We start from the raw sequence: 14,695 nt of genomic DNA on the forward strand, positions 1-14,695 counted from the left end.
TAAATCTCAGGGTGTTGGAGACTTATATGATCGTTAACTTTAGGATCTGTGAAATTAATTGAAAAACCTCCAAACTAGTCAGACACCCACATTAATTAAAAAAAATTCAGGTTTTAGAGCTTTTTTTTTTCCCTTCCAGGAGTTATGTATCACAATCGTTGATAAATTCACGGTCTCTTGTAATCGATAAAAATAAAATAAATGAAAGGCGATCAATTACCAAAATTACATATAATATGATGTCATATTGACTTAATTAATATATAATTCATAGCCTCGATTGGTATGTTACATGTAATGCTGACTATATTTTATTTGAAATCCATCTGCTTGTAATAGATTTTCACCAGCCAACAACATCGGTAGTAGGAAAAAATGACTGTCATCACCGGATCAAATCAGAGTACCTGACCGTATTGAGCGAGAAATGAAGGAAATATTCTCTATTCATTTCAAGACCTCAAGCAAACAAATTACACGAGATCTAACCATTTTACTTGCAAGATCGAACATGTTACACAAGAGATCTAACCATTTTACTTGCAAGATCGAACATGTTACACAAGAGATCTAACCATTTTACACGAGAAGTGAAGGGAGACTCTCAGGAACACACGTACTGGGCACGGATATTGTAACTTGTGCAGGCAAAGTAACCCCGGCGTACACTGTCAGTGCCAGGGAGAAATTAAAACTCAAGAAAGAATAACTTGAATCACTTTCGCTGCGTACATTTTCACGTGAATTATGAAGCGATTTCTTGAACAAACCGTTAAAGCATCTCCAGAATTTAAATAATCAAACTGAAAGTGACCCCAAAACAGAAAGAATGTGTAAAGAGAAAGAAACCAGGCGGGGATCGCACGGACGCATGCTTAGACTCAAGACAAAGGTGATAGATAGCATCAGAAGCACATTACTAATACTTTGCTGGCATAAGAAATGTGTGCACGTCTGAGGGAAAAGGAAGGAAGTAGACGACCATTTTACCAATTAATTTGGTGAAATCCAGATAGCATTTGCGCCAGAAGTACCGAAAGTTTTCCCATGACAGATAAGGCCATTTCTTTTAAGCCATGCATTGCAATGGCATGGGCAAAGTGGAAGTGACTTGTAGATTAATGTTACGGTCAAGATACGAAGAGAAACCATGAACATTTTGCGTGGATCATCTTATTAAGAGTTAATTATAACTTAATTCATGTGGTTTGTTGAAACTAGTTGATTAATCCATAATTATTATAAAAGTTAAACAATTCTTTGATTGACGTTGACCATTTTCTACAAAAAAATTATAATCAAAATCTTCCATTTCGTCGACTTCTCTTTTCTATTTATATTTTTTAAAATAGATTAAAAAAACCAATAAAACTGATGAAAAACTAAGTTATAAACAGATTAAGAATAAAAAAAAACAATCTGAGGAATAGATATATAATTGTTAACTATGCCTATCAACTAACTAGTTTTATCAAATTATATATATGAACTAAGTTATCGTTAACTTTTACAATTGTTTAAATATTGTTATACATCTATTACATCTTCATACACTTAAAACAATTACATGCAGTTAATTGATTTTTATTTTTCTCTAAAAAGAGTTTTCATAATAATGTTTATAAATGTCCAATGTCTATCTTGTAAAAAAAATGTAATATATATATATATATATATATATATATATATATATATATATATATATATATATATTACCATTATTGTAAATCTCAATTATATTCAAATCAAACTATGATGTAACAAAGGTATAAAAATAACTACTCATATTTATATAACTTATTTTAAAAAAAATATATTGATGATTATAATTACCATAATCAATGAGATATGCTCTAAACATTTTCCAAGAATTATAGTAATTAAATTGTGCGATAATAAGTCTTTGATTTTTTAAATAAAATTCAAAAAAATCTTTAAGAAAAAGAAATGCATCATAAAAGTTTTTGTAAAGTATTTTTTTTAAAAAAAAGATAAATAACAAATTTTAAATATATTATAAGGATTTTGTAGAAAAATATAAGATGACAGACTTATTTGGAAGAAAAACTTGAAAACTAAATTTACTAGTTGTTCATTTATATTTCGAAAATAAACTTATTCATACCTTTTTTTAATGTACCAGATAAATAAATATCAAATAAAAACAATGTTAAAAAAAGTTTGCTATTGTCTTTGAAAATTTCTGTATGTAGTCATATAGATCCATGGATACTATCCTGGTGGTAGAGTATAAAACATAGAATATTTGGTCAAAGGTTCAACTCCAATTTAAACTTCAAAAACATAGGGTTCAAGCAAGGAAAGGGCCAGGAGGCCGGTCTAACGGCTACTTGCTTGAGGCTTTCTTATTCCTTGATAATAAATCCAAAACGCAACCGACCATACCATCTTTTTACAGCTTGGCTCTCCACCACCAACCTCATCTCTCTGCACTTCGTTACCTTTTTGGCATCCTTAAAGGCTCCCTTTCTCACGAGTCATGAATCAAACCCTCGAATCCCTACCAAAACCCTTTCTGCAGCTTAAAAAGATTGAAGTCCTTTCTTTTCTTCAAACCAAAAATGCGTAGAAAGAGACTGCCCATTTTCCACAAGGTCTCTAATCTTCTTAGAATCTTTGTTGCCAAGATGAGGAAACCCACCATTCCCAAGCTTATTCTCATCAAGAAATCAAGAAAGCGTAGGAGGTTCAAGCTGCTCAAGCATTACAACGGGTTTCTTGAGGAATACGAGTTCTCTCCTTCGAGTACCTCACTCGCTCATCATCCCAGGAAACAGTTCAAATTTAGAAGCTATAAGGACAACATATACACTATGCTGTTCCTGTGTAGATGTTTGGGTGGCTTGAAAGCTGATCAGGGAGGGGAAGGGCGGTATAGATTGTCAATGGATAGTACTCTACCAGTTGCTACCATCAGTACTGGAGACTTTTTGGAGCCCTTGGATTATTTGGTAGATGAGGAAGATTCAGTTGATCAGAGGGCTGAGAGGTTCATTGAGAGGTTCTATCAAGATATGAGATTGCAGAGGCAGGAATCAATCTAGCCAGTCTAGTAGTCTTATCTCAGAAATTTTCATCTTTATCTCTTTGCTTTGATACAATTGTTTAACGTTTTTTGTTCTCCACGTGAAATTTTGAGACTCTGGGGATTCTCATTTGATTGTCAAGTATTAGCGTGTCTAGCTAAAATTTTAATCTTTGCGTTTGTGAGTGTATTTTAAGGAATTTGGTTCAGATAATATTTACCATTTCATTTTTTTTGTAATCGTCAAGACGTCAACCTCTACATATTTGGCATTTATACTTAAATTTACCTAGTTCATTTTCTACAATATTATATATGATGCTTGTACATCCATGTGGTTAAAATATTTCACGGGATTTCTTTTCTCAAGGAAAAAGGCGATATTTTCTGACTTCCCAGATTGTATTCTGGAATTTATTTGATGCGCACCAAATCAATACTCGCAAGCTCCTACGTAACTGAAGGGTGTTTCTCAAAAAATGTCATCTTGAGCCCTGACTCCATATTAACCTCCCTACTCCAAAATTGATTTTAAAAAGTACAAAGTCTAGAAAATTTAGTGCAAAATATATTTTTAGCCCGCACTTGTTGGTGGAGAAAAAACTTTCAATGTTAAAAAAAAAAAAGTTAGGAAAAAAAATAATACTCGAATAGCTAGTTTAATTAGTAATTTAAATAATATAATTAAAAAAATATAACAACAATAAATAGACAAACTAAAAAAAATTAAAAGAATCTAGTTAAATTGGGTTAACTTGAGAACTTTGTGACCATGGACATATGATTTAAATAAATCGAATAATTAAAAACATGATAACTTTTTTTAAAAAAAGAAAATGAAAAATAATGAAGCTTGATCTCTAACAAAAAAAATATTGGTGGGTGAAAATTAAGGAAATTATAATTTATATAAAAAAACTTGATTCGAACCTGGAACAAAATGCAAAATCTCTAACCAAGTCGTGATGCCACGGTGAACGCGTTCAAGAGCAAATTGAATAATATCATGAAACTCAATTATAGAACAACTAAGTGTTGAAGGATAAAAAATAACAAAAACAAATTTAATTTAAAAAGGCAACAAAAGAAATTTATTTTAAAAAAGCAACAGAAAAAATACAAGTCAACCTGAGTTAACCTGTAAATCCCGTGACCATGAAAATCATGAAATCCTTGAATTGAGTTCAATCAATAAGTTTAATTCCTAATTAATTTAATTTTGAAAGATAAAATCATGAAAAATATCAATTAAGAAAACTTGAAAAATAAAAAAAGATAAGCAATAAAAAAAATAGATATCAAACTTTATAGGGAAAAAAAACTCATGGATGATGAAATTGTAAAACAAATGACCATGACAACCCAATATAAAGGAAATGAAAAAAAAAAGTATGAATACCAATTTTCAACCAAACAAATGTTAAAGGATAAAAATAAAATAATTCAATTAAAAAAAGTCAATCCACATTAACCTTTAAAACCAATGAATTCAATCTTAAACCCAGAATTGACTCTATAGTATAGGAGAAAAGATTTTAGTTAACTCAAGTTATTTTGCAAATCTCATGATTATGAGCACATGATCAAGATAACTCAGTAGAAAAAAAAAAGATAGGAGGATCAATTTTAAAAAAATTGAATGTTAAAGGATGAATTTAAAATAAATCAATTAAAAAAAAACCAAAAAAACAAAATTCAACCTATGCTAATATTTAAAATCAATGCTTTTGGTCATAAACTCGATACTAATCTCATAAAAGACAAGCCATAAAAAACAACAAAGTATAGAAATCTCTTTAAAAAAAGTAGAAATAAATAATAAAAAAATCAGCGTTTAAACAGAAAAAAAACAAGCAAATATGGGCAAACCTCATAAACTTGGTCTATCTTTAAAACTTGCAACCCGCGAAATCTTTAAATCGAGTATAATCAATAAATTTAATTACCAACCAATTATTTTTCAATGATAAAATCGTAAAAAGGAATCAATTTTAAAAACTTGCAAAAAAAAAAGATAGCAACAAAAAAAAAAGAATTAAGTTTGCAAAGAGAAAAAAAAACATGGAGGATGAAATTAAAAAAAAACCAAAAAATAATCCTAAACAAAATAAATTGCAATAAAAAAAATAAAAACTAAATTTAAAAAATAAATAAAAAAATAAAAGTGATGTAAATTGAAAAATAATTGTAATTTTAGAGCTTGATACAAGTAACAAAATTGTAATAAAAAAGAATGGGACCAAATATAAAATATTAAAAAATAAAAAGGAGGTGAAATTGAATAAATTTTGTAATTTTTTGGCTTATTAAAAAAACAAAAAAGTTATCAAAAGTAGAGGGGCCAAATGTGAAGATGAGATAAATTACAGGGGGTAGTATGTTTTTTTAAGGTTATTACATGAAATTCAAGGGTAGTTAGAGAGAGAGAGAAAAAAAAATTATTGGTGGTGTCAAACTCGATGCACGGGGCTATTCACACGTTGATGCTGGTGTAACACTTGCAAATAAGTTTCTTTTTTATAACATTTAATGAATATAATTTACAATAATACCATTAAACACCTTTGTGATTTACAATGCAAATAATGTAAATTGATAAAAAAAAAAAATTTGATGAAAGTTTTGTTTGTTTTATCTTTAAAAACATCAAAATAATTATACCTTTCTAGAAAAAGTAATTTTATAGTGAAAAATAAAATTACCAATCTATAATTTATTAAAAATAATTGTATCACGGACAAAAATACTACTTTCTTTTTTTAGGTTGCTAAAAGAATTTCATGACTACACTATTCTAGTGATCTTAGTCTTGGGTTATAGTAATTTCTCCCTCACCTATATATATATATATATATATAATACTAGTATCAACGCTATGTTACAACTAAGATTTTATGTTAATTTGTAATGCATCAGCGTTACCAGTCATTTTTAATTAATAAAAAATTGTATACTTAATAAAATAAAATATGAATTGATAAATTGTAAAAAAAAAATTGACTAGCATTGATTAACAATTAAAGCAGGAAGTTGATCTTGCTTGTAAAAAAAAAAAAGTTAATGTAATGTAAATATCTGATTTCATGATGTGGAACACTTTTAAAAAATTATTTATTTAGTTATATAAAAATTAAAATAAATATTCTTAAAAAACAATGATTGAAATTCTAAATGAAAAAATCATTAATCAAAACTTTCTTGTCTCATTAATGTAATTTTTTTATTAAGTTTTTTTTAGCAGTGTAGTTTATAGAACAATCGGTCGACAAGTAGGATAGGGCTTGTTTGTTTCTGCGTTTTAAAAGTGTTTTTAATAAAATTTAAATTTTTTTTTATTTTTTTATTAACTTCAAATTAATATGTTTTTAGTGTTTTTAAATCATTTTGATGTGCTGATGTCAAAAATGATTTTTAAAAAATAAAAAAACATCATTGACATGTATTTTGACATAAAAAATTATTTAAAAAGCAACCACAACCACACTGTCAAACAAACCCAATGGGTTGAGCCACAATCTGTCTCCCAAGCGACACAACTTCCTCCAAGTCACATGAAGTGAGCCATACTGGAATTCAAGACACGCCACAACAGAATGAAACGTGTCAAATAGGATTTCTTTAAAAAATAAAAGAATCCATATTCCATTTCTATTTTCTTGTCTTAGTTATTTTCTGACTATTTGGGGTCTAAGTCTCTGTCGAAAATAATTTAGGTCCATCCTGGTTGGCTTTTTATTTGGTTCATTTCATATTAAAAAAAAAAAACTAAATTTAAAAACTAAATAAAAAAATAAAAGTGAGGTAAATTATATTAAAAAACTCATTATAATCATGAAAATAAGTTTCAATAAAAGAATAAAAAAATCATGAATGAATTATTTTTACACATTATATTAACATTTTTTTTTATAATTAACAATGAGTTTGCAACTCGCTCAACATGGATCTGCAGCTATTTTCTTAATAGAGAATAAAAAAAATCTTAGTTCGTATCTCTTTTTTTTTATATAAAAAGAAAAAAGCAAAAAGAAACTCTACTCTTGTGAAACTGGATTTCAAGCCATTTATACCTGCCATAATGAATTTACGGGCTAAGCCAACTAACACCATTTAATTGGGATATAATTACAATTGAATCTATTAATTGATCCATTCAACAATTTAAGACATGACAGTTTTAAATACAACCAACTAACTAAAATATATACTATGATTTCAATTATGATTTTTAGGAGCAAGATTAAATGGATCTTCAAAATTAGTTAATTTTTCTGAAAAGAAAATAGTTAAAATAAAATTCAGTTGAAGAAATACAGGGTGGTCCAGTTTGATGGGCTTTCTATTTGGGCCAACCCGTTCCATTATTTTAAAACCCAAAACCCCTAACCCCAATCACTCCACCGCTCTTCTTCGGTTCTTTCTTCCGTACAGCATCTCCTCGTATCGGCAGGCGTTGAGGTTTTAATAAAGTTAGCAGAGAGACTAAGCTACCTCATCGTCCTCGTAGATCGAAATGGCAACCAACGAAGAGCTTAAACTCTACAACTCGATGACCCAACAAAAAGAGGTATTCAAGTCCCGTATTCCCGGCAAGGTTTCCATGTACGTTTGCGGTGTCACCGCCTATGATTTCAGTCACCTCGGTCACGCTCGCGCCGCTGTTGCCTTCGACATATTATTCAGGCCGGTCCATTTCTATTCATCTATCTATCTATATAAACACGCACACGCACTCTCTCTTTATATATGCAATTAAATTTGTTTGTTAATTTATTTATTTGGGAATTTGATTTGATTTGATTATTTTGATTGTGGTAGATAATAGGGGATGCTGATTTCTTAATCAATTCCAAATACGCTTTCTGACGTGTAGATTTGATGTTTTATCTATGGCGATTCCTCCGTGGAAATTTAACTGTTATGGTTTTAGGCTGAGGAAAGCGTTTTTGAAAAAGATCTCTTTCATCGAGCAATGTTTGTGTACGTTGCTGCAATTAGACAAACCCCTGGTCCTTTCTAGATTTTGGCTGACAAGATGTTTGGGTTCAGTATCTAATTGGACTTCGAAGCTTTGGCTAGATTATCTCATTTGAAGTTAAATTAAGCATGATTTGTGCCATGATTTGCCGGCTGGGCATGCACTCTTTCTAGTTTTCTCCCCCCCCCCCTTTATTATACAAGTTTAAAACTGCTGGGAGTTTGGCTTTCTTTTTCCTTTTATGACTTCGGTTTATAAATTCTGTTCTTGACTCATAGTTCAGTCAAACTCCTCCCAAATTCTCTTGCATCCAATCCTCTTCTATCTTTCAAACTAGGATGCTCATGTGTTTTGCTCACTCAACTCACATCAAACGATCATACATAACATCTCCATTTATAATAGTAAAGTCTACAACAGAATATGAAAATACTCAAAACCAAAAATCCTTGTTCAAGAACTCACATAATATGTCGGTCAACTGGGATATTCTTCACTACCGAGCCATACAATTTGTCTCCCAAGCAACACAACTTGTCCTCCAAGTCACATGAAGTGAGCCATACTGGAATTCAAGACCGCTACAACAGAATGAAACATGTCAAATAGGATTTCTTTAAAAAATAAAAGAATTCATATTCCATTTCTATTTTTTTGTCTTAGTTATTTTCTTACTATTTGGGGTCCAAGTCTCAGTCGAAAATAATTTGGGGTCCATCCTGGTCGGCTTTTTATTTGGTTCATCTCATTCCATTTAGACCTTCAAATTGCTACCCTCAAATGTCAAGCAGATAATCTCTCCTTTTCAGTTTACTGCATCCCTTCCTTCCCTGGCATCGAGGTGTTAATGTTACAGAGCAGTCATTGACGACAGCACAACCTCACTGTCCTTGTTGAGAGAGGTGTGTGTAGATTGAAATGAAAAATGAAGGTGTTGAACTGTACATTTCAATAAACCAACAAAAGGAGATATTCAAGTCCAAAATTCCTGGCAAGGTTTCTATGTATATCTGTGGTGTTACCGCCTATGATTTCAGCCACCTTCATCATGCTTGCGCTGCCACTGCATTTGATGTTTAATTCCAGTTTCATATCTTCATAAAGCATAAACACGCACCATTACATGCATTTCTGTATGCATTTTATGTAATTGAACTTAGTTTTGCTTATTTGGGAGATTGATTGATTTGCTTATGCTGAGGTTAGCTCATATGAAGTTAAAATCGTTGCTCAATGCCTCAGGCTGATATGTGGCATTAACCTCGCTGGGTCGATCATGCACTCATTTTATTTTACAAGTTTAAAACTGCTTTATGTGCTTGGAGTTCTGGCATCCTTTTGGCTTTTTATGTGTTCGGTTCTATGTTATTTATTTGGCTTTTATGCATGAATGAAATCATCGACCATTGATTTGTGTGATTCCATTTTTTCATTTGAACTGCAACTGCAGATACCTACAACACTTGGGTTATGAAGTTACTTATGTCCGCAATTTCACTGATATTGATGACAAGGTGAGAATTTCAACCCAACAATTACAACATGTCTAAGGCTCATAGTTGGAGTAATCACAATATTGCATTTGTTCACTCTACATTACTGGGCATAAATTTGGTAAAGATCTGTGGATTCTTACATTCTTTCAGTCTTGGAATATTTGTTTTTTGTTGCTGAAACAGGACAATGCATTATTTTGGCTAGTTAAATATGCTAATTTATTAAAAAGCTTACTTGATACTGTAATTTGAAAGAACAAAGGGTGTATGAAATACATTAAGAACTCCATATCATTTTATTTCTGACTTTGTTTAAATTTGTGCCATTGTTTTTTATGATTCAGCTTCAGTTTTCAGAAGGGGCCGTGACCACCCCTGGCCCCAAAGAAATCCTTTCTTTATATATGTTCCATTATGTTTTTTGTCAACAAAGTCTGCTAGTGGAGCATTAGATAATTCTCTCCTAATCCCCAAAACCTCAAATAGGCTTACAAAACATTCAGAGGGTGCATGCTTTTGGGGTTTTTTAGTCAAGGTATGACGATGCATACAGTTTTTTATTGTACACATGTAAGATCGCCCTAAAGGCGATAAGGAGTCAAAATAAGTTTTAGTCTCTAGTCCAAGGTTCTATATATCTTCATAATGATTAAAACTGGCCTGAAGTTTAATGCCTCAACATCAAGATTTGCCTTGTTTTTCTTTTTCTTTCTATTCTTCCCAATTTTTTACTTTTACTACAGGCTTTATGCAATAATGATGTTGTTCATGTCAATCCTCATACAATAACGTATGGGTGTGTGTCTGTATAGACACACACCCATAAACTTTGCACATGTACATGCGCATACATCAATGTTCTCTACTTTTGGCTAGTATCTTGTCTAAAATTCACCAATCTCTGTCTTTGCAGATAATTCGTCGGGCAAATGAGATTGGCGAAGATCCATTATCTTTAAGTAGCCGTTTTTGTGAAGAATATCTTGTTGACATGAACGATCTGCAGTGCCTCATTCCAACCCACCAGCCACGTGTAACTGATCACTTGGAACAGATTAAGGACATGATAACTCAGGTTCCCCCCCTGCTGTGTTTACTTTGTTGTTGACTAAGCTTGGATTATTGCACTCTCTTTGTGTGGTAGCGTGCTTGTGTGTGCACCCAACTGGGTCATATTTTGAAATTGGATGGATCCCTGTTGAATATGTTAGAGTGGTTGGTAAGGCAGTTCAATCTATATTCCCTTCCAATTTTTCATATTGTGTCATGGAGTTTTTCTGCTGTGTCTGTGTTGGACACACCAAGAAAGATGCAACAGTCATATTTCTAGTGGATCCAGGTTACATTCAATTAAAACAGGATTAAACTCTAAACTGTGATTTTGAGTGGTTTACCTTTGTGGAAGCCACTAGTTTTGGTAATCTCTCTACTGAGTAATGGTAATAGCATATTAAGTTATTAACAAATAGATAATGGAAGTGTCAGGGTGCAGTAAGTAATGCTGCATTGTAAGTCATCTATTATGGTCCTTCATAATCAATTAGAGATATATAGGAATTTCGCGAACTGTTTTGGCTTTGAGTGGTTAAACCAGTTTGATACTCTTGAAGTTTAGTAACTTATTATAACCCTAGTGGACTTGGTTAAATAGGTCGTTGCGAACTTTTGACATATACAAAACCCAGTGGAACAATTTTTTATTTTATTTTAATCAAAGCACAGCTCACTCTACTTGCGCCTTTTATTTGCTTCTGATGCACACTTTTGGCCACTTTTGGCCTCTTTGAGCCATTTATGTGTCTGTGACATGAACAGCAGTTGCTTTCTGCTTCATGTATAACCATGGTTTTGTTTAATTGATTATTTCGGGTTTATCGCATGATGGACCTCAAGTTTTTCTTCAGTTATTATATATGTGATTCAGTTGTTGCAAGAGAGTTCTGTTTTCTTGTATTAAAGTGGAGACCAATATTTATGCAGATTATAGAAAAAGACTGTGCATATGCAGTGGAGGGAGATGTCTTCTTTGCCGTTAATAAATCCCCAAATTATGGTCAGTTATCTGGGCAGAGGTTAGAAAATAATAGAGCGGGGGAACGTGTCGCTGTTGACTCAAGGAAACGTAACCCTGCTGACTTTGCATTGTGGAAGGTATAAATCTCTTTCAAGATCACTGGAAATTTATGAAGTTGTTGGCATTGCACCATATCCAATGTCTACTTTTGCAGGCAGCAAAGCCAGGTGAGCCAAGTTGGGAGAGCCCATGGGGCCCTGGAAGGCCAGGATGGCATATAGAATGCAGTGCAATGAGTGCTCAGTATCTGACCTTCAAATTTGACATCCATGGCGGTGGGATTGATTTGATTTTTCCACATCATGAGAATGAGATTGCCCAGAGCTGTGCAGCATGTGAAGAGAGCAGCGTGAGTTACTGGATGCATAATGGTCATGTCACTAATAACAATGAGAAAATGTCAAAATCATTGGGTAATTTTTTCACAATTCGCCAGGTAAATTGATAATCAATTTTAGTTGTTATTGCACCTTTTCTTATTGAATTTCTTTCAAATAAAGAAATTTCATCCTTATTGGTTGTATATGTTTACAATTTTCTGTAGATCACTGAACGGTATCATCCACTGGCTTTGAGGCACTTCTTGATAAGTGCACACTATCGCTCTCCCCTCAATTACTCTGTTTCGCAGCTGGAAAGCTCATCAGATGCTGTTTTCTACATTTATCAGGTTTGACGCTTATGCATGCTCCCCAAACTTTTCATTTCAAAGTTTTCATGTGCCATAAACCAGTCATGGAGGGCCACTTGTTTGAAATTATGTTCATGTGTGTGTCAATGTGTCAATTGTGCAGCCTATGTAGGTGGGAATATGTCCGCTCAGCCTACTTTTTTCCCTTTAGAATTTTAATTTAACTTGCAGTGTTTGTCTCCTTAAGTTGAGACTTTTTCACGAGTTAGTGTTTTTTAGAGCTTTGCTGTTCAGTTAAATTTACAAAGTCATCCTTGTTTACCTGAGTTGCTCTGAGTTGCACACTAAAGTTTGCCACGTGCTATATTAAACATAGTTCCAGAATGATTTTAGTTAGCAATTTATTGAAAGTAGAATTTCTTGTGGAGTTCTTCATTTTCCTTTCTTGATATGCTTCATTCATAACTTGTTCATTTCCCTTATCATTGTGCTTTGATTCTGGTAAATGTAGTGCCATGATTCAACACAAAGAATCACAAGCACATCTATGCTTGCATCCTCATTTACACCCACCCACACCCACCTTCGGTGACAGATTCAGATGTTGACACTTTGATATCATTAGTATTCATACTTCTAGTAAATTATATTTATTTCGTGATTGTAGACATTGCAAGATTGTGAGGATGCTTTATTGCCATTTCAAGAAGGAAGTCTGAAGGAAGGCGCAGGACAGAATGCCAACCTGGTTGCCATTACTGCTGATGCCCAAAAATGCATTTCTAGGCTGCATGAAGATTTTGAGACTAAAATGTCAGACGATTTGAACACTTCGCCTTTATTGACTGGTGCTTTCCAAGAAGCCTTGAAGGTCGTAAATGGTTCTTTGGGCATGCTTAAGGTATGGTAATCTCACTCTATTACCGTGGACACTTTTTTGTGAATGTATGGAGATTGAACGTGTACTTCTTTCCTTGATAATTGCCAGAAGAAACAACAAAAGAAGCAACAATTGTCATTGATTCGGTCCGTTACCGAAGTCAAGAAAGAAGTTACGGAAGTTCTGAGAATTCTGGGATTGTTTCCTCCTTGCACTTGTGCTGAGGTGAGGTTTAGCAATTTCTTTTGTATACAACAACCTACTGCAACCCTCCTTATCTAGGCTTGGGATAAGGCCATAGTAACCTAAGCTAGCACATGCAAAGTTCCCAATTCTTTTTTTTTAATGATTTGTAAAATGTGAATTTTCTCCGAAATTCGTCAGCAAAAATTAGATTTTCCCTGGGACAGGTTTTGCAGCAGTTAAAAGGGAAGGCATTGAAGAGAGCAGGACTAACAGAAGATGATGTGATGAGCCTGATTGATGACAGAGCCGTGGCAAGGAAAAGTCAGGATTTCAAGAAAAGTGATCAGATCAGGACTGATTTGTCTGCAAGGGGCATTGCACTGATGGATGTGGGCAAGGAAACAGTTTGGAGGCCTTGTGTTCTTGTTGAGAACGAAGAGAAGGCAAGGACAGTTGTGGAAGAGCCAACGCCGCCACCACAAGCTGCATCAAGTTGACGGTGGACAAACCTTCTTCTGGCCCCAGCTTTTGCACGTGATACAGTTTTTTCTTATAATCACTCTCTACTGTTTTAGATCACTTCAACTCGGAATGGAGAAAATATTAATAGGTTTTGATTTATGTACTGGTTTATGTTGTAACATTGGAGGACTTTTTACACACATTATGGCCCTGTGAAGTAGCTCCTTGCATGTAGCAGGCGAACTGAAATTGTTCTTCCCAGCTTGTTAGATCAAGATACAATGTAGGAAGGTTGGTAATCATATGTTTACATCCTATTAAGCAGCCCTGTATCAGAAGAAAATAAATTTTTTTATGTAGCCCATAAATGCAACCAGCCTTAAAATGAACTCTAGGAAAAGTGATGTGCTTTGGCAATACAGGTATATTTGTTGGTGTCTCATGGGTCAAACTGTAAAAAGCCTTCCTAACTTTAGTTCAAAAACAGATACTCCCTTCAATTAAAAAAAAAAAAAAACCCATGATGTGTTTTACCGATAAAAATAATTATTCGAATTCACACCTGCACAATAAAAAATTACGTAAAAGTTGATGGAAAGCCTCTCAATTCCTCTTGCTCTCTCTACGACTCTTAATAAAAGAAAAAAGAAAAAAGCATAACCCATCTTCAATGATTGATTTAATTAGAATTTTAATGTGGGTGGGTATTGATGATTAATTCCCCAGAGATTTCAATTTTTTATTTTTTTTCATATTTTGCTCTTTTTTTTATCCATCAGGTTAGAGAAGCAGGGGAACTAGATGGATTTATAAGGGTATTTTTATTAGTTTTTTCAACGAGACCCTAACAGAAAAGATACTTTTAAAAAACTATGTTATTTAGGCCATGTTTGTTTCCTGGAATTCATTTTTCGGGAAACCACTTTCCAAACTTTCCTGTGT

General features: G+C 32.9%; 2 protein-coding genes across 2 annotated transcripts; both read left to right on the plus strand.

Moving 5' to 3' along the window:
* The first annotated feature begins 2,407 nt into the window (after window positions 1-2,407).
* Window positions 2,408-3,286, plus strand: LOC133697809 (uncharacterized). Its single transcript, XM_062120602.1, has one exon. It carries the CDS (start codon window positions 2,583-2,585, stop codon window positions 3,063-3,065), a length of 483 nt encoding a protein of 160 aa, XP_061976586.1. The 5' UTR covers window positions 2,408-2,582; the 3' UTR covers window positions 3,066-3,286.
* Window positions 3,287-7,441: 4,155 nt separating this feature from the next.
* Window positions 7,442-14,077, plus strand: LOC133697024 (cysteine--tRNA ligase 2, cytoplasmic-like). Its single transcript, XM_062119340.1, has 9 exons — window positions 7,442-7,729; window positions 9,475-9,538; window positions 10,434-10,595; window positions 11,501-11,671; window positions 11,749-12,030; window positions 12,139-12,264; window positions 12,893-13,126; window positions 13,214-13,330; window positions 13,516-14,077. The coding sequence occupies exons 1-9, from the start codon at window positions 7,560-7,562 to the stop codon at window positions 13,786-13,788; spliced, it is 1,599 nt and encodes a 532-aa protein (XP_061975324.1). The 5' UTR covers window positions 7,442-7,559; the 3' UTR covers window positions 13,789-14,077.
* Window positions 14,078-14,695: the final 618 nt, after the last annotated feature.

Source organism: Populus nigra, chromosome 6 (genome assembly GCF_951802175.1).
Source record: "Populus nigra chromosome 6, ddPopNigr1.1, whole genome shotgun sequence".
NCBI lineage: Eukaryota > Viridiplantae > Streptophyta > Magnoliopsida > Malpighiales > Salicaceae > Populus > Populus nigra.

Coding starts and splice junctions, on each gene's coding strand:
- LOC133697024 (XM_062119340.1), top strand. CDS start 7,560: ATGGCAACCAACGAAGAGCTTAAACTCTACAACTCGATGACCCAACAA. Junction 11,672..11,748: donor CTGACTTTGCATTGTGGAAG/GTATAAATCTCT, acceptor CTACTTTTGCAG/GCAGCAAAGCCAGGTGAGCC. Junction 12,265..12,892: donor CTGTTTTCTACATTTATCAG/GTTTGACGCTTA, acceptor TCGTGATTGTAG/ACATTGCAAGATTGTGAGGA.
- LOC133697809 (XM_062120602.1), top strand. CDS start 2,583: ATGCGTAGAAAGAGACTGCCCATTTTCCACAAGGTCTCTAATCTTCTT.